This window comes from Populus euphratica, unplaced genomic scaffold (assembly GCF_000495115.2).
Source record: "Populus euphratica unplaced genomic scaffold, PopEup_1.0 scaffold4.1, whole genome shotgun sequence".
In the NCBI taxonomy this organism is placed as follows: Eukaryota; Viridiplantae; Streptophyta; class Magnoliopsida; order Malpighiales; family Salicaceae; genus Populus; species Populus euphratica.
This window is the reverse complement of record NW_011499859.1, coordinates 505,979-526,233: the sequence shown is the minus strand read 5'-3', so window position 1 is coordinate 526,233 and position 20,255 is coordinate 505,979. Positions and strand designations below refer to the sequence as shown.

Below are 20,255 nucleotides of genomic sequence, written 5' to 3'. Positions count from 1 at the left end.
TGCCTGATTGTTATATTTCTAACGTTGTTACTTATGGTTTATTGTACAAGAAACGTGTTGATATCATATTTCAATGGCTTTGTGGATGTTGATTGGGTTGATGATCTTTCTACTCGAAGTTCGACAAGAGGATATGTTTTTTTCATGGGTTGCAATGCGGTTTCATGGTGCAGTAATAAGCAACCGACAGTTGCTTTGTCAAGTATGAAAGCCTAATATAATGTTGTCTCTCTTGCTGTTCAAGAATATATTTGGTTGAAGAGACTGGTTAAAGATATGTTCAAAGAAATCAAAGAAGCCGTGGGCATTGGATGTGACAACTTAAGTGCCATAAGGTTGACATCCAATCTTGTTTTCCATGTTTTTCTTGTGTTTGGTTTTGCAGTATCAAACAATAAAACAATATTTTCATGTTTTTCTTTTATTGTAGTCTAGTGGATGCAGATACAATTGCAAATCTGTTTCTTGTTTCTTTGTTTGTTATATTTTTTTTGTTTGATAGGTTGACTCGGTAGTTGCTCCAAGATACTAATTAAGTCTAAAAAAAAAGTAAAAATTAAGCATGCAATTAGCCTTATAAATTCTACTTGACCCGCCAAATCAACTCATAATCTAAGTAATTTGAAAAAAAACTAGGATAAACTTTTATTTTTTCAAGTAAAAATTAAGCATGTAATTAGCCTTATAAATTCTACTTGACCCGTCAAATCAACTCATAATCTAAGTAATCTGAAGAAAAACTAGGATAAACTTTTATTTTTTCAATATGAAATTGAAAGTCTGTTAGTATATATATTTTATATTTATAAGAAAAAAATTATATTTTTTAATGTATGATAAAAAAAAATTATTTAAATATTTCAACTTAAAAAAAAATATTATCTTTTCATTGCGGAATAAAAAATCTTTTAAAATAATATTTTAAACTATATTATTTACAATATATATAACTTACATCCACATGGGTTATTTCTTAACTTTTTCCTTTAGAATATTGAAATTTTAAATATTTTTTGTTTAATTTTCATGAATTATTTGAGAATCTGACTTTTTGATCAGGTCAATCTTAAAACTGAATTTGATAATTATAGCTAAAATATGACAAATTAACCATTTTTCTCTCTCTCTTTTTCTAGTGACTTTCTTAAAATATTGAAATTTTAAATATTTTTTATTTAATTTTTATGAATTATCTGAGAATCTGACTTTTTGATCAAGTCAATCTTAAAACCGAATTTGATAACTATAGCTAAAATATGACAAATTAACTATTTCTCTCTCTCTCTTTTTCTAGTGACTTTCTTTTTTATTTCTCAAAATCAAGGGTTAAATCATTAAGCAAATGAAATTTTGGTTGGAAACGCACATTACAAAAACCACAAGGACCAAACATTCTTCAAACTGAAACTTCATGGACTAAAATGACTTTTTAACACGAAAGTGACTCAATTTAATATTTTATTTTTAATTTAATCACACTTCTTTTTAATTATTTTTTATATATAAATTTAAATCATCATCATCATCGTTCTGGCTTTATGTTTAGGAATATCCTCGTATGAACTTCGAGAGTTGAGCGTAAATATTTGGGAAACAGATTTGGGCAATTTTCTAGAAAAGACAAATCAGTATGATTATGTCGGCTAATTGAGCTGAAATCAATTATTGATGGTAAAGTCTAATTTCAACTCTAAAATCTGTAATCGACGCCGGGCCTTGCTTGTAATTGCACCAAGGTAAGCAATCATTTGTTGGAGTCAAGGCACAATATCATTCTACAGAAGAGAAAAAAACATGTTATGAGCTTGGACACAATGCTTACTGTATCAAATCACAGAGAGAATTATTGGTTTATAGTTGATCTAATTGATAAAATCATTTTATGAATTATGTAATAACATCTCAAACTTCCCTTGTTGGAGCATTCATTTCATGGTTGATTTTAAAAAGAAATAATTGCTAATCGAACATAAACAGTTTTTAAAACAAAAAGAAAAAACAAAAAGAAAATCGAAGAACATGCAGCTAGCTCTCGTCAAATTCAATTTCCTTCGAGCAATGCTTTTGCTTTCCAAGATCGTAATCATGATGACGATGATGATTGCTCTTACTGTCCTATACAGGACACGAGCATAGGTGGATAAAGAAAATGAGAGGACACGGAGGGTACGTACGACGTCAAGACGAAGCTCGAACAGCCTGACTTTGGTTTTGAATGATATGGATGATACATTGATTTTGGTTTGTGGGTTTTGTGTGTTATTCAATGTTATGATTTGGGTTTAATTTCTTTGTTTTTTTTGGGACAGCGATTATTTGTTTAAGCTTTTGCTAATTGGGGATTCTGGCGGTAGCAAATCATGTCTGCTTTTGAGATTTTCTGGAAGTCATAATTTCTTTTCCTGAACTCATTAAGAATATGTTGGGTATTGAAATAATTATTATAATTATAATTTAAAAAAATTATTTTATAAAAATTATTTTTAGTTAAGATTGGTTTGAAAAAATAGATATTTGGTTAAAATTGTGGTTGAAATTGAGGTTGAAAAAAAATAATTTAATGTTTTTGGTTAAAATGCTTTTAAAATTAAGGTTATAAAAATACTTTTAAAATTGAGGTCATAAAATAATTTTTAAAAATATATATTAATATTGATGGTTTTAAATTTAAATATTGTACAATTAATTACTCCTATTATATCATGAAATAAATAATACTTTATATAAAATATTTTTTATTATTTCATTAAACTATTTATAATTCTATTGCGTACAAAATTCATCCGATAAGAACTATAGTTTTCATAATTTTTTGAGTGTGTAATAAAATTAAATTTCAGATATAAAATTAATATTACAGTATGAGTGAATTTAATTCACTCTATACTAGTTTTTCAGGAAAAAATATTGTTCACATCACAATGCAAATAAATTTAATTTACTCTAAACTAGTTTTTTTAAAAAATATTAATAAAATTAACTCTAAAAAAAAAACATATGTGAACAGTGCAAGTGAATTACACTATTTATATAAACAGTGCAATTCACTCGTGAACAGTAGAAATGAATTGCATTGTTTATTATTTTTAAGTATACAGTGGAAATCTCTTGTATTGTTTATGTTAATTGAACTATTAACTAAACAGTGCAATTAACATGAACAGTGCATGCAGTGTTTTTTATTAACCGCGTTTCGAATGTAAAAATTATATGGGATTTATGCACAACAAATTAATTTTTTTTTATCAAACAACAATAAACTGTATTTTAATTAAAATATAGCTGCAGCCACATAAATAAACACTTTTTAAATTACAAAGGTTTGATGTATTGGATTAGGTCTAATTTTTCTGTTGGAGCTAATATTTTTACCTCAATTTTTGTGAATGAGATTATATTCTACTATGAATATGTTTGTTAAGACTCTTTCTTGGTGAAGATCCCCTTCCTCTTTGGGATCACTTGGTCTTAAATTTTGTTGGTATCTTGTGTCTTAAGCTCAGATCGAGGCAACATTTCTGTTTCTTTTGCTTTGATTTTTGTCCTTGTGAGACGTTTCATCTCTTATTTATATTCAAGTTCACGGTGTTATTCTTTAAGTATATGAGCTCTTCTTATATTTAAACAAGGGGAAATGGAAGCTTGGGAAGATGTTGTGGAGAATTACATGCCTTTTTGCTGTGATATTAGCTTTTGAATTTTATAGTTATTTATGCAAACTTGCTTCTTCTTTTTTATCTTTCTAATGCAGGATGATTCATATCTGGACATTTACATCAGCACAATTGGAGTTGACTTTGTGAGCACCAGAGAGCTATCGATGCGCGCAAATGTTATTCTGATCTGCGAATGTGACTGGTAAAGTGGATTTTCTGTTTCTGTAGAAAATTCGCACGGTGGAGCAAGATGGAAAGACCACTGAACTTCAAATTGTAAGATACCCTTTTCATATTCTGAGATATTGTTTGTTTGGTTTTCAGGGGAAATCTAATTACGGTGAACACCTCAAGTTTTAAACATATATGCTCAAATCTAAACGAGATTTGAGCATATATTTATAGGTCTGGGTTTCCTTTACTATAGCAACACGTATACTGGTTACATATTTGTCAATTTTATTAGGAAAATCTTGTCATTAAATATTTAGTTAGTGTTTGTTATTATGGTTTAATTGTAATTTAAAAAAAAAATTATTTAGCTTGAAATTAATTATTTTTTATTTTTTTATTGTTGTGATGTTAAAAAAATAAATTCTATTTAGCTTGAAATTATTTATTTTTTATTTTTTTATTGTTGTGATGTGTTGATGTAAAAAATAAATTTTAAAAAAATATTATTTTGATATATTTTCAAATAAAAAAATATATTTAAAAATAATTTCTTCCAAATAAACACTTAAAATAAAAATTTTTGTGTGTTACTTTAAAATGGTTGAGATTCTAAATGATTTAGTGGATGATAGTTTATAGTTTTTATAGTTTAAAAATATATTTTACTTTAAGAAATATTTTTAAGTGTGTTTTAAAAATATATTTTACTTTAAGAAATATTAAATTTATGTTTTTAGTGTTTTTTATGATTTTAATGTGTGAATATAAAAAAATTAAATAAAAAATAAAATAGATTATTTTTATGTATTTTTAAATAAAAAATATTTTTTAAAAGTATATGCTCCATAATACCAGGATTCTTATTCATATGAAATATCAACCATTCGATCTTTTTCAAAGCATACCCTAATTATGCTTGAAGGAGCCATATGATGCCGTATTTTGTGATTTTTTTTTCCAATATATATTTTGTTTTTTGGATTATAAACCTGCTTCTATAAACCCGTGTCTGATATTTCTGTTATTTATTGCGTGTTTTTCACTTTGAGAAAAAGAACTTACTAATTGAAAAAATAAGAAAATAAAGAAACAAAAGGAAGTTACAGCGTACAATATCTCTCTTTCTTATTGTTTGTTCAGTATTATGATGTGAAGTGTATTTTAAAAAAATTATATATTAAACTGATTGTTTTATATTTTATTATTTTTAATATCAATACATTAAAATTAATAAAAACATCAAAAATATCAATCTGATAATTTTTCAAGATAAATATATTTTTAAAACACTCATAAATGCAGTTCAAAATCCCAAAACAAATGGTGTTTTAGTTTGACAGGTGGAATCTAATTAAATACAACCCATATTCATAAAACGTTTTCGCATTTGGTCATTGCATTTAATTTCTTTTAAATTCCATTATTTCAAATTATGTTTATATTATTTGATGTGATCTAATTTGAAAAATATAATTTAGATTTGTTGTGATCAAACAATTGAAGGAAGAGGGATCAAGATCGATGCTAATAAAAGTGCTAAAGGTATTACAATACCATCCTTCACTTCCAACCAGAAAATATAGTTGGAGATTTGGCGGTTGTTCATGTAATATTTACCAGTTTAATTGTTAACTAAGCATATCTCCTACTATCATCATGAACTAGCTTTTTTGTCCATGTTTTTCGGTGAGGCTGAATTAATTTTTTGAATAAAAAATAATATTTAGATATTAAAAATAGATAAAAATAAATAAATAAATAAACAAACTATTTATGATAAATACGTAAAAATATTAATTAAAATTAAACCAATATAGAACATTTTATTAAACTTGCAATTTAGATTATATGACTAAAATAATCTAATTAAAAAATTATAAATTTTTTTTAAAAAATATATTAATTGTGTAAACTCATGATCCTAATCATTAAACTTAAAGCATCAAATATAAAAAATCACAAAGTTTGATATTTTTAAAAATAAATATTCAATGATGAAATTGAGAAAAAAATTATAATCATACAAAATTTTTTTAAAAAATAGCAATTCAAAAATAATAAAATTATTGTCACAATTATTATTAATAAGTAATATCATTACCATTACTATTATCATTATGATTATCATCATCATCATTGTTATTAATACTACTACTATTATTATTAATACTACCATGACCATCATTATAATTATTATTGCTATTAATATTATTATTACTATTGTTGTTGTTATTATTAAAAATTATAAACTTGATTCGAAGGATATAATTCAAAATTATAAAAACATAGATAAAAAGGCCAAGAAAAGCAATAAAAAATAAGAGAAAATTGACCAAATTGAAATCATTATTATCATTGAAAAAACCACATTCATAAACTTGATTTAAAAAATAAAATTGAAAAACATAAAAACTTTTTTAAAAATAAAAGTAGAAGAATTGAATCAAAATACCTTATATATATATATATATATATATATATATATATATTAAAAGGCAAGAGTTAAATTGAAAAGAAATAAAGCTTTAACAAATGAGAAAATGAATAAAAAAACAACAATCAAAACTAAAAAATCTAAATTTGAAATAAAAAATAACGAAGAGGATCATGATATATTCACAGAGATATAAAAGAGAAATGAAGGAAGAAAAAGAAATGATCATCGACAATACATCTGTCATATTTAAAGAACACATGTCGTCTATAATAAAAGAAGAGATGGATTGATTAAGATAACGAAAAAGATTTTTTATTATCAAAAACCGTTATACATGCTACCTAATGTCCATGGTTGTTCCAACATGCTGACACTTGCTCTGTATGTGTCAATAATTTTTTAATTAAAAATTATTATTTTAAAAGAAAATTACATCACTACTATTAACCAAACTTACAGTTAATAACAAAAATTAGGTTAAAAGACTCAAATATCTCTTATTATAACAAATTAAATGTTTTGCATTCGAGAATACATATGTAATTTTAAAATATATAAAAAATAAAAAATATCTAAATACTCATAGTTGAGATAATTAATTTTTTTTATTTTTGAGGGGTATTTTAGTTATTTTACTATTCATAAAACACCGAATAAACATGAACATCTCAAACAAAAAAAAGAAGTTATAATTAATATATTTTTTGAAAATACCAAAACAATCTTGCTCAGAAGACATACAATTTTTCATGAAACAATAAAATAGTCATTACAGTAATGAACAATAAAATATGAGAGGGGTTATGGTGAAACCTCCCTCTTTTTTATTTGTTTATTAATGTTTTTATTAAGATTGTCGTCGGAGAGTTTAACGTGACATGTAATTGTAGATATAAAATTAGTGAAATTAGAAATTATTTATTAATTACCAACATGAAGGTTCTTTACCATTCACAAAAAGCATTTGATATACATCTATAAATATCGAATCCAGTTCGGATATGGACATGAGATACCTATATAATTATAAAGTATTCGTCCTTGACAGCATCTTTGAAATTTAAAGACTAATTTATATATAAAAAAAAATTAAAAAATCAAGATCAAGAAGAAAACTAAAAGAGCTACGCTGTAGAGGGTTGAACTCTGCACAGTCTCGGCTTGATTGTGGATTACTTGATTTTTTTTTTCCTTTTGATTATATTTTTTCCCAATTGCATCCAATAATGTGCTGTTTTTTATGTTATGTGCGCTGATAATCTCTTATCCTTGGGGGTTTTTTTAGATTTTAAAGTTTTTATAGGATTTAAAATTTTGATTATAGACAAATTTAATGAGTTTGGTTTGAATTTGTAGTATAAAGAGGTAACTAAAAGAAAAATGATAAAATTAGAAGTAAAAGGCGACGACCAATCTCAGACTTGCACAGAAAATTATGTGCTGTCCATGTATTTCCCTTCAACTTCTATTATGGTCCTATAAGTTCTTGAATTTTCAATTTTAATCCAAAATTTTATTTATTTGCTTTTCAGGAATGCTCGTGAGAGGAGAGAGTTAGTCATCGATAAACGAAGGAGAAAAGAGAAAGCTATAGATTGACTATTTTCGAGCAATAAAAAAAATGATTGTTATCTTAATGAATTTCATTTAATAAGAGAAGTACAATTTATATATCTTTTATATTTTATATTATTGGAATAGAAAGATTAGGACCCGTAAAGTTTTTATAATCTGATTAAATTTCTGTTCTTTAATTAATTAAATGTTGATTTAAGGTTAAAATAGATTTATTAAAATCTTTATAGTGTTTTCGAGTAAAAACATTTGAAAATTATTTTTTTGGTCCTGTAAGCTAGATCTTGACCTTTTGACGACTCTTTAAGTGTTGCCATCTAGACCAGAAAATAACATTTTTTTTGCTTTATTTTTTTCAAAATAAATAAATAAAAGGATGAATGATATTTCTTTCACTATTGAACATAAAAAAGAAGAAGCTAGACATGCGGCTCTAACCTTCCGGGCCAAGGCATTCTCGATTTTCTTTCTTTTAAGTTAGGCGTGCTCTTTTATGTGGGTTTTTTTTCAATTTTTTTTTTTCATTTTGTTTTAAAAGCATAGTAAATAAAATGCTTGACATTATGTTTGGATCAGAAGTTATTTTTTCCATAATTTTTAAATAATATTTTATCTTTTTTATGAGAATATTAGCAATTTAATTTTCAATAATACATAACATGCAAAAAAATAATATCTGCTTATGGATATTTAATTCTAATAAATGTTCTATCTTTTATTTTTTTTAATAAAATTTGATATGATTTTATCATATCATTTTTTACTTTCAATAAAAAAATATTAAGACATTGTTTTGATTTTTTTATATTGAAACTTGCTTTTAAAATTACAATAAATTTTAATTTAGAAAATAATATTTATGATCAAAGAACATGTTATTGATAAAACAATGAAGAGATACATTATTAAGAAAATAAAGTTTAAATTAGAGAAATCCCTTTTTTCTACTTCTTTTAAATAATGAAACTTTTACTAAACCTTTGTTTTAATTGTGGTCGTTTTTTATTAAAAAAAAATAGACTACTAATAAAAAGTTATTAAAAAAATATACTATTAATAAAAAGCCATGTAATTATTTTTAAGAATATAAAGTTTTTTTACAGTGATAATATCAATAAATTTATAAATAATTATGTATCAGTCTAATATGAAGAATTTTAAAATAATTTTCTTATAGGTATCAAATAAAAATAAAATATATATTTTTAAAAATCTTTTATTGTAAAACTTTTATGTATTTTTCTTAAATTTATTATTCCCATACCTTTTCATTTATTTGCAGATAAATAATTGATTCATGATTTTGTAATAGATGCTTTTATGATTATAATAATTTTTTAATTTTAAAACATGTTTTCATGAAAAATATGTAAATAAGAAAATTTGTTGTTTTTAAATATACATTTTTTCTTTTTTAGTCCATATTATCGTATTTTTCTTGATAGATGTTTTTTTATTAAATCAACTACGCTGGAATTAAAAAAATTATTTTGTTGTCAAAACAAAACAAAACTGCATGAATTAGAGAAGGCAATTTTAAGAAAGATAATACCTTTTTTCTCAATAATTTATGATTAAATAAAAAATAAATTCTAAGAAATAAACTCATTAAACAAACCTAGTTTCCCGAATGATTCAGATCATGAATTGGTTTGACGTACAAAACGATGAAGTTTTATGTTTTGTTTCTCCAAAATAAACTCATCTTTTTTTATATAAAAAAAATAAATTAAAGGATTAACTAGATCAGCTTGGTAAAACTGAAAATTCAAGCGATTTTAGTTTGGAACTCGGCGCAAGCCATAGCCTCGGTTGATGAGTCACCATGGGTAGGTGCATGACTCGGACCCGATTAGCACTGTCAAATAATTCCCGGCGCAGTACTAACACAACTGCGTAGTAGAAAAACAAAGCGGACACTCACAAAGAACCTGAAAGAAAGAATCATAAAAACTCTCTTTCTCTCTCTTCATCTCTCACTAAATTCTGTCACTCGCTCTTGTGCTCCCTCACTCTGTTGTTCTCCACCCGCTCTCAGTATCCGGTCCAATCATCGGCTAAAAAAATTGGGTCCGGTCCGTTCAATCGAACCAAATAAACTGCAACTCTGTTCAGGTTTGGCTAGGGTTTGTTTTCTCAATCGTTTGATTTTTTTACAAATTTAGATTAAATCACTAATTTATTTTCGGCTCAATTTGCAATTAATTTGCAGGTTTTTTTTTGTTTATGTCTCCTACAAAACCTAGTTGTGCTCGTATACTAATATTAGTGGTAGCTACTATGAACCTACAAAACATTGAATTAGCGTAACTGAAGAATGCCGGGGATTCCTTTAGTCACTCGTGAAACCTCCTCGTATGTGCTTTTTAAATAATTAATTTCTCATTTTTTTTGGATTTGAATAAATTTTTTGTCGAGTGATTTTATTTTTTATTGTTATTGGAAGATATAGCAGAAGCACGATAGATCAGATGTGCCGTGAAGAGGGACGTGGTGGTGGTGGTGGTGGTTTGCATTTAACTGAAGAAGAAGAAATTGCTGCTGAAGAAAGTCTTTCGATGTATTGCAAGCCTGTTGAGCTTTATAATATTCTTCAGCGTCGGGCCATTGGAAATGTAATTATATTTACGTTTTGCTTGATTTTTTTTCTCTTATGTCGTTATTTGTTTTGCGTTTCTGATTGAATATACTTTCTTTTTGTCTATGAGGTAGCCGTCGTATTTGCAAAGATGCTTGCGTTATAAAATACAGGTGAAGAATAAAAGAAGGTAATGATGTTCCTTTCCACTGTTCTTTAAGTTTGAAGTAATTTGCATCAGTGAAATATTTTTGTTGAAGCTTTTGTGTGTGTATTTGTGTGTGTGTGTTTAGTTATATGAATATTAATCACTTGTTTAGGGATTTAATGATATGGTCCCTGTTATAGTTGTGTAAGGATGCTGGCTTATTTTTGTTGATTAAATTTTGAGGATGTAAATGCTTTTGAGGTGCTTACCAGGTTTCTTTTGATTAAACTTGTAGAATACAAATGACAATTTCGATGCCTGTTACTCTAAATGGATCTGTACAATCAGATAATCTATTTCCCTTGTACATTTTGTTGGCAAGGCTTGTATCCAAAATTGGGGTTTTAGAGGTAAGAATGCATCTATTTCCTTATCCTAGCTAGATTGATGTACATCAGTGCTATCAGAGGTAGTATTATGTGGTGGTTATCTATTTCTAATGTTCCACCTTTGCTTTTGTACCCTGCTATAAAGTATTCTGCAGTATATCACTTTAGTCGACCGTGTGTTTTGACCAACTTTGCTGGAGTCGAGGGCAGTACTCAAGCGCAAACAAATTTCGTTCTCCCTGAGATGAATAAGCTAGCATCAGAGGTCAAATCTGGCTCACTGTATGTCTTGCTTGTCAGCTTTGGTATGCATTCATATGTTTGGTTGGTACTTGAGAACTTATCTGCCACATAAGAATATTTGGTCTCACTGTCACTGTTATTTTTGGCAGCTGGGGCTCAAAGTTCTATGCATGGAATTGATTTAACCAACGGTCATTTGGGTATGGAATTGTTTCCATGTGAGATATGCTTTGGTTCCTTAACTACTTCTTATATGATGTCACCTGGAAAGTGTTTCAAATGCATGTTATACTATTTTCTTATAATTGTTCTATTTGTAATTTTTTGTTGCCAAGAAATTAATATAGATGTTTTTAAGGTTCAAAATTTTTTCTTTCTATTCTACATGGAGAAAAAAAGTAATAAACCAGACAATATAATGACAAAATGCCATGTCAAACAACTCATTATCACAATCTGGGCCTCGCTGATGGAATTTTAATTGCCCTTTTCTAAGTAGTTGTCCTTTTGCATTGTGAAATCCAGTTTTCAATTTGAAATATTGCTTGTACATGGCAGAAAATGTTGGAGGATGCTGTCTATTGGGGAAGATACCATTAGACTCGCTTTGTAATTTCTGGGAGAAGTCACCAAATTTGGGTTTGGGACAACGAGTGGAGGTGACATCTCCTGTTGACATGATGGCTTGCTTCTTGAAGGTAAAGAACTTTAGCTCATGGTTAGCTAATTATATTTTCATATTTTTCTTAAACCCATGATGTTTTAATAAGGAGACTCCATCCTAACTGACTCCACACTATTACCCATTAGAGAGGCTGGACCTGATTGATCTTAGTTTACAAACACTATCACAATATAGGTCTAATTATTGCCTATAACACAATGTCATGGGTTAAGCCTGATTTTTTTGTTTGATTTCATTATTCGAAGAACAAAATTAGCCATGGTCTTATCACCACCACATCACTCTGACAGGCCAAGTGGTGTTGCTCCTTTATTCTCCGCCAAATGACCCGTGTAAAGAAGCTACTAACTGCTGGTGTTCTTGCATGCTTTCATGAAGTTTGATGAAGTTTGACATAGACCTGTAGACTTTCCACTTTCCATGCTGTTCTCAGCTGTAGAAATGCTTTAGATTTTCTGCTGTATGATTAAATAGTGATGGTTGGAAGCTGACATTAGCATCTTCTTGGGCAGCCTCATGACCGGGAACATTACTTGACCTGAGTAATTTAAGCATGTGATTTATTTGTTTTGTGCAGTCTGATTTTCAAGGTCTCATCAGATTCCATTTTATATTTTGAGATTTAAGAGCACTTTGTTTTTGTGTTTCTCTTCTTGCAGTTGACTTGTTTGACCGAGGACAACTGTGTTTTAATTCAAATTCCATTTAATTCTGAAACTGTGGTTTGTTCTGTTCTCAAAAGCCTTTTAGTTGGATAAATTCAAATTCATTTATTATATCTACTGCTAGATGTTTCTTTTCTGACAGAAGTATGTATTTTGGTTGTTTGTATTCACCAAAGAATACATCACAGCTGCAAGTCAACGTTTCTGCAGAAGAGGTTGGGGCTAAGGAAAAATCTTCCTATCATTCATACACCTGTGGTGACATTTCTTCTTCATCGTTGTCTCATATCATTCGGTAATCTCTCTTATACATCCTAGCATCAAACACTTTTCAATTGATATTGTTTTTCTTTATTGCACTGGTCCTGATTTGAGAATTCTTTGTTTTCCTATATGAGTATGATAAAACATTTTCACTTCTTGTATTATGTAGGTTGAGGGCAGGAAATGTGATTTTCAACTATAGGTATTACAATAATAAGTTGCAGAAAACTGAAGGTAAAATTAATTTTCTATTCTTTGTTTTGTTTTAATTCATTTTAATGTCTTATGGGTTCACATTTTGGCTTAGATGGAAGAACTTATAACAGCTTCAATCTTGAAGAGAACAGATTTTTCCTTTTGAACTCATCAATTCCTTGATAGTAGATATTTGTTCAATTGTTATTGATGGGTCTCTGCACTCTTAAGTTTTTTCTTGGGCTTCTGGATCTGTAGCTCCTTTTCCTCTTCTTCTATAACGTGTTGGATGTCTAACTTGCAGTAACTGAAGACTTTTCCTGCCCATTCTGCTTGGTAAAATGTGCAAGCTTCAAGGTTGGAGGTTTTCCTGATATCCTTTTTTTCCTTGTGATGAAAACAAAACAATGACTATCTTTCTTTCAGGCTGAGTTCTTATGTTGAATTCCATATAATTTTTTTTTTTTCTCCTTAGGGTCTGAGATATCACTTGCCTTCATCACATGATCTCTTCAACTTTGAATTTTGGGTTGGTAAACTACAGGAATCTTGGGTGAATTAAGTTCTTTACATTTGAATTCGGTTCTTTACATATTTTGTACTATAATGACTATTCCTGTGTATGTCCTGCAGATAACGGAAGAATTTCAAGCTGTAAATATATTTGTGAAAACTGATATTTGGAGATCTGAGGTTAGAATAATTACTCCTGTAATAAATAATTCTTGGCATTTCATTGTTGCTTCCAATTTGCAATAACAACAGTTCATATGTGAACTTTTATTTGTCCTATATATGTTATTTTTTCAAGTTACAAAGTCAACAAGCATTTACCATATCCAGTTGGTCTTTATGCTCCTATTATGATTTTTTCATGTGAAATAAAACAAAACAAAGAAAGGGTAATATTGCTTGTTTTAAACAGAAAACTTAAAAGTGAACATATACATAAATATATTGCTTCCTTATTAAGAGCTTTAGAGCATCGTTTAGTTTAGTGTCTCATAAACATATAAATACTGGATATCTTATCATTTGCTGGGAGGAGGTCCTCGTGATGCTTAATAGAATGCCATGTAAAATGAAACTCTAAAATAAAAAGAGAATACAAACGTACACATTACGTTGTTTGCATTACCTTGAGAGCTTTCAGGGATTTGTCTGCTTTAGAGCATAAATATTGGAAATTATATGATTTGCTGGATGATAGGCCAGTTTCTGAGTTTATCATTATTAAGGCTGATAGGAAAATTTCTGTCATTGTTGACTTTATTCCATTTACATATAAGTCAAGTAAAAACTTTGGGAAAAGTTAAGTGGTCTGTGAACTGCTAAATATGCAATTTGGGGAAAATGCTTGGCATCCATGTCAGGTACAAAGCATGGTATTTATCCTATTTGTATTTTTTTTGGAATTTATATGCCAATTTCTTTTTATTCAGATTGTTGCAGATGGTATTGATCCAAAACAACAAACCTTCTTCTTTTGGTAAGTCTTAGATTTGTCTTGCTTGAAGTAATAAATTGATTCATCTTCTATCAATTTTGTTGATATATTACAATACCATGGACCGAAATGGGTCTGTCCATATTTACCCATAGCTCAAAGAAACCAAAGCGCAAAAGACCCAAGAACCTTGTTCAAAAGGCAAAGAATGTACTTGACAAGACTCTGAGCAGGCAACAGGGAGCTGGTGAGCTGCTTGACAAGATTGGTGGCGGTATGTGCTTTCTACTAACGTACATGAATTGTGCTGATGAATGGCATCCTTGTAACAAAATCTATGGAATTATTTAGACTATGGCTTAATGCATAATCTGCTAGATTTTTTATTTTTGGCTGTCATGATTAGGAATCTTGATGAACAATAAATACATAAAAATGACAGCTCCCTGCACTTAGCCTGGCAGAAAAAAAATTGTTTTTCTGCTCTTCACAACTTCAAAATTTGTCACCTCTCTCTTCCATAATAGGTACTGGATAGAGGACACATTTCAAAGCATTATTCTTTTGGGCCAAAAACATAATTTGGGAAAGCATAGGGTGCGTGTAATAAAACAGAGCCATTTGATTCATTGTAGGACTTCATTATCTATCTTTATTCCTGCTGCAAGGTTTTGCTTAGGGAAGGAAATGAAGGAGCAAGTGGCATTTTTTGTACACTTGCCAGAGTTTGGAGTGGATGTAGCTAACGGGCACCTAGTAATTGGTTGGTCTATTGCAATGAAACTATGAGATATTTTCGATAGATTTATCAAATGCTATGCTGTGTAATCATAGTGCCAAATTTTACAATTCTGTTATTTGTAGCTGTGTCTTATGCTTGCATGCTTCACTTTCTTATTGTATGTTTGTTAGTTGAGAACCTTATTTATTTGAGTGCTGACGTTTCAGGTGGGAAGGATTTGCAAACCGCTAGCTTGTGTAGCAGAGAGTATGGAGAACACAATCGTTCTGGTGCTGATGTTGTGGGGGTTTCAGGTTCTGCAGCACATTCATATCCTGATGCTGAATGTGCTCAAATGGTACCTGGGAATAATCTTGCACCTCCTGCCATGCTACAATTTGCAAAGACAAGAAAATTATCAATTGAACGGTCTGACATGAGAAAGTAGGTCTCAGTTCATCTTTATTCTTGTAGCATATCTTCTTTTTTAATTCTAAAGTCAATTGAAAAATGCACGAGTAGTAGAATCACCATTTGTTAGGTCTGGTCAACAAGGATGAAGTGCTGCATGGTCAGTTTATCTGTTGCACTTGTTTAGGCTTTAATATGTGACTCAAATTAACATGTTATTGAGTGAATGTATCCTTGAAGTAGCCAACTAAGTTGTCGGAGTATTGTTGTTGATTGTAATTGTTATATAGGTTGCAGCTTATTGTTTTGTAATACACAGTGTGAATTACTTTTCTAATGTATTTCATCTGAGGTAGTCACTTTACTCATTGTTTATTGCTTGAAGCTTATAATTTTTCAGATTGATAAATATTTTTCGAAGCTTAAATATGGGTTTAATCTAACTATTATCTTTCTTCAGCCGTACGCTCCTTCACAAACGACAATTTTTTCACTCACATAGAGCTCAGGTGAGTAATGACTGTCTTTCAATAAACAATTCTATTATGTCATTTGCTTTACTCTTATTCTATGCCTGTAATTGAATGTTAGGCTTTCTTCTGAAGTATGTGACTGGCATTTATTATTGATGGACAAATGTCATGAATCTGAAACTTCAGTGAGAGTGTGCATACTGGATATACCTGTGTTAGTGTTTTAATGCATGTGACACCTTTGAAGATTCTAGCCATGCAGCTGTCTTAGGAGAGTTTATTTATAATGTCTACTTCTAACAGTTAAGACATGCTCATACATCTTTTTATTTATTGTCATGTTAGTATAAATCATCAAAATCAAGTGATTTATCTTGATGCAGATGATTAAAAATAGAGGTGAATTCTTAGGGAACCATAAAGGACTGGCTTTTTTTATTTGGTGTTCCTAAAATGTCAAGCTTGTTGCCGTATGCTTTGCTGAATATCAATGTCATACATGTTTGAATCTGTCTCAAGTGTGTGTACTGTTCTCTTCGCTATTCACAGATTAGTTTTTTTCCATGTTCTCATGACTCTAATGGAATTTGTCTAGTTTTTGTAATTTAATTCTAACTCTACAATACAATGAGTAAAAGAAAATTAATGAATTACTTAGATTCTATGGACAAATTTTTGAAATTGATGTTCATTTTGTTTTCTTAAGCCAATGGCAGTTGAGCAAGTTATGTCAGATCGGGATAGTGAGGATGAAGTTGACGATGATGTTGCAGATTTTGAAGACCGAAGGGTATGTTTACTGGTTAAGTTGCCTAATACTAGTTTGGTACTCTTATGATGCAATTTTGAAACATGTTTGTGCATATGGTATACATGTTACCTTTTTCCGTTGGATTGATTTTCTGAGCTGAAGTTAGTCCCTCTTGAATTTATGAAGTGATAAGATTTAGGATGCATTAAGTTTAAGCACTTATTAATTGATCATCATTTAAAAATATTATTTTCAAAATATATAGTACTTTTTTCTTCTCTTAAATAAACAATTAGTTATTGACATTATTACTTGAGCCCACAAACAGAGTCAACCTCATGAGTCCAATCATCCTGGACTCCCATCAATTTATCATATCTAAATAATCAAATATAGACTAATTACTAAAGAAATTAAGACATGTATTAATCAAAACAGAGAATCTGACATATAGTGGAAAACATGATTTTTACTCGTCATTACAACACTACTGCCAATTTCAAAATAGAACTCATATTTCCATACAAAAAGTGACATCTGTCTAGCACAATTCAAAAGTAGCTTACATTTCCATCTACATACCAAAAGCCGCAGTTTATATTTACATAAGAGAACTACCTAACATATACTAAACAAAGATGATGAATAGCAAGTCCTACTGGGTATGTGAAGTACTTGCAATGATTAGCCAACAAGGTAAAAATAAAATTGACAGTGAATAAACAAAGATTCTTCTAAAGATTCTTTCATGTAAGTGAATAAACAAAGTTTAATTTTCTTATGCAAGAAGATATTGTGTCTATTTATTCAATGAGTGACAATACAATCATTAAACTCATTAGTATGTTGGTTCCTCATCTATGGTCCACATCAATTATTCCCACTAATTCATCAATCATTCCCACTTATTCATCAATCATTCCATCAACAATCCTTCCCTCGGATGTTATCCTTTCTAGTAATCCCTTTTTGATTACCATGAATTTCTAGATTAGTTGCCAGTAATTCCGGCACTCCATTTGAGTGCCACACACATTACATCTTCCAGCTTTTCATATGAAAGCCAATAACCATCTGACATCTATTCAGATATCATTTATTCCAGCATTCTGGATTGAATGCCACATAACATTCACTATGGCTTTTTATATAAAAGCCAATATGCATCCAATATCTCATTCATATATCATTTATTCCAGCATTCTCGATTGAATGCCACATATCATTCATTCCTGCTTTTTTTATGAAAAGTCGGAATGAATTATATGTGGCATTCAATTGAGAATGCTGGAATAAATGATATCTGAATAATTGATCATTTGTAATTATCACAATTATGGTAAAGCTAGTTAAATAATGAAATGATAAGATTAATTATTATGGTACATTAGGTAAATATACTTAATATCTCATAGTAAATCATAATGAAATTTACAAACTGAATAATTTTTTTTTTCTTTTCTCAAGTTAATAAGACCTATTGAATATAATTGCTTTGCACCATTTGCTGGTAGCACAATTATGGAGTAATTAGTTATGAAATGATGAAATAAATTCTTACTCCAAAATTAGTGAAGATACTTTGTGGTCTGTAACTTGAAGGCACTTAATTATAATAGAAAAGGCTGTCATGAATAATCTATTATGCTGCAGATGCTTGATGATTTTGTAGACGTGACTAAAGATGAGAAGCAAATGATGCACTTGTGGAACTCATTTGTGAGGAAGCAGCGGTAATCTTCTCTCTACGCACTGCCTTGAATTGGCATTTTGTTTCTCATGTAGATCTTTGTATCCGTTTGTTGTTATTGATCAAGATTATGTTTGGGAGGCAAGTTATGGATGGGAGAGTTTGGGGAGGGGGCATTTGGAAGTATGGTGAATTGGGCATTATGCCTATTCAACACCGCTCTCTCCGTTTCAACTGTTTTGGATCTAACTAACATTGTTTTGCATTTGTTTTCACATAGATATAAAATTGTGCAAATTGTCTTGTTTTGAACTTGCTTTTCATTCTGGCAGGGTTCTTGCAGATGGACATATCCCGTGGGCATGCGAGGCATTCACGAGATTGCATGGACACAACCTTGTCCTAGCCCCAGCTCTGATTTGGTAAGTCGTCTACCAATTTTAATTTGAAATGTCTTCATATTCTTCTCTGGTTGTTTCTTTTCTTCCTGTTCTACTTCCCCTCTTATACGTACACACAAGCAGATTATGTTCTATCAGTAATTAAAGCACTTAAAGAAATTCTCTGGCCCACCCACTTTCAGAGCCAGCAATTTTGCATATCACTTATTCTAATGGGCTTGGCAGGTGTTGGAGATTATTTATGATCAAACTGTGGAATCACGGACTACTTGATGCGCGGACGATGAACATGTGTAATATGATTCTTGAACAAATCCAAAAGCAGGATTTGGATCCTATGAAAAGCTAGAGATTGCATGGACAAGGAGGAATAAAATTTGCCTTTACATTTATTATTTTGTTCTTGCATTTAATTGTGGAGCTCAATTGCCTACCTTTCCCTTCGTCTCCGCTCATCATACTATGTTCCTGTTGATCTGCTAAGTTCACATACACGGAACCACCAATATCCACACGATGAAGTTTTGTTTTATATTAAATATTTAAGATCGTGCTGATTGCTAGAGAGTAGCTGTTCTACAATTTTCTTTTTAATCTCTACGTTGTTATGTTGTGCAATATTTTTTTTTCTTTTCTAGATTGCATGAAGATAAAGATCGCGCTTTTACAAATGGGAGATGGCAAGAGAAAGAATTCTTGTAAATTGTTTGAGAGGGTTTTTTCTGGACTTTTGAGGCGTTTTACCTAGAACTCAATTGAAAATAATGTTTGATATATTTTTGTGAGAAGTCCGCATATCTCACGTCCCCAAACAAACAAGCTCTCATCTGGGTCCCCACCTATTGACATTACTATTTGCCTTTCTTACCTTCAAAATCATAAAAAGAAATTCTTGGATTTTAACAATGGAAACTAGTCAGTCATTGTTTGATGGGTAATCTGATTTAGATTTGGTTTGTTCATGGAGCTATTGTAGTGGGTAATATATCCTCTGCCCTTCAATTCACACAAGCTTTTCCTAAAATGCTCAAATCATATTTGTGTGGGGATGTACGTGTGTGACAACATATTTTCAATACGAGAAACATAATTATGTTTGCTGTCATCCTCCGAATGTTAAAAGAAAAAAATTCCGAGGCTTGAGTTATTACTTCAATTAGTAATTTAAATTAAATAACATAAATTAAAAAATATTAAGAAATTGACAATGAAAAAAAAACTAAAACAAATGTTAAAGAGTAAAATTTAAAAAAAAATACAAAATAAAAATAAAATTATTTAATTACCTCGCAAATTTCATAATTACAAATATAAAATTAGTATAATTTTATAAAAAAATTTAAAGATTAATT

The 20,255-nt window shown here is 29.4% G+C and overlaps 1 protein-coding gene across 7 annotated transcripts; it reads left to right on the top strand.

The window, feature by feature from the left end:
* The first annotated feature begins 9,698 nt into the window (after positions 1–9,698).
* LOC105124172 (polycomb group protein EMBRYONIC FLOWER 2-like) lies at positions 9,699–19,482 on the top strand. 7 transcript variants are annotated; one of them, XM_011024069.1, is made up of 22 exons: positions 9,704–9,957; positions 10,055–10,197; positions 10,298–10,457; positions 10,555–10,610; positions 10,864–10,978; positions 11,103–11,262; positions 11,350–11,400; positions 11,759–11,898; positions 12,545–12,607; positions 12,727–12,845; positions 12,984–13,048; positions 13,314–13,366; positions 13,485–13,538; positions 13,643–13,702; positions 14,452–14,498; positions 14,612–14,730; positions 15,405–15,621; positions 16,049–16,097; positions 16,768–16,851; positions 18,466–18,545; positions 18,835–18,924; positions 19,129–19,482. In XM_011024069.1, the coding sequence occupies exons 2-22, from the start codon at positions 10,160–10,162 to the stop codon at positions 19,250–19,252; spliced, it is 1,944 nt and encodes a 647-aa protein (XP_011022371.1). In that variant the 5' UTR covers positions 9,704–9,957; positions 10,055–10,159; the 3' UTR covers positions 19,253–19,482. The 7 variants fall into 7 exon arrangements, with proteins under 7 accessions (XP_011022374.1, XP_011022373.1, XP_011022371.1 ...); XM_011024068.1 differs by having other exon boundaries at positions 9,704–9,958; positions 10,057–10,197; positions 10,295–10,457; XM_011024066.1 differs by having other exon boundaries at positions 9,705–9,957; positions 10,289–10,457.
* The last annotated feature ends 773 nt before the right edge of the window (positions 19,483–20,255 follow it).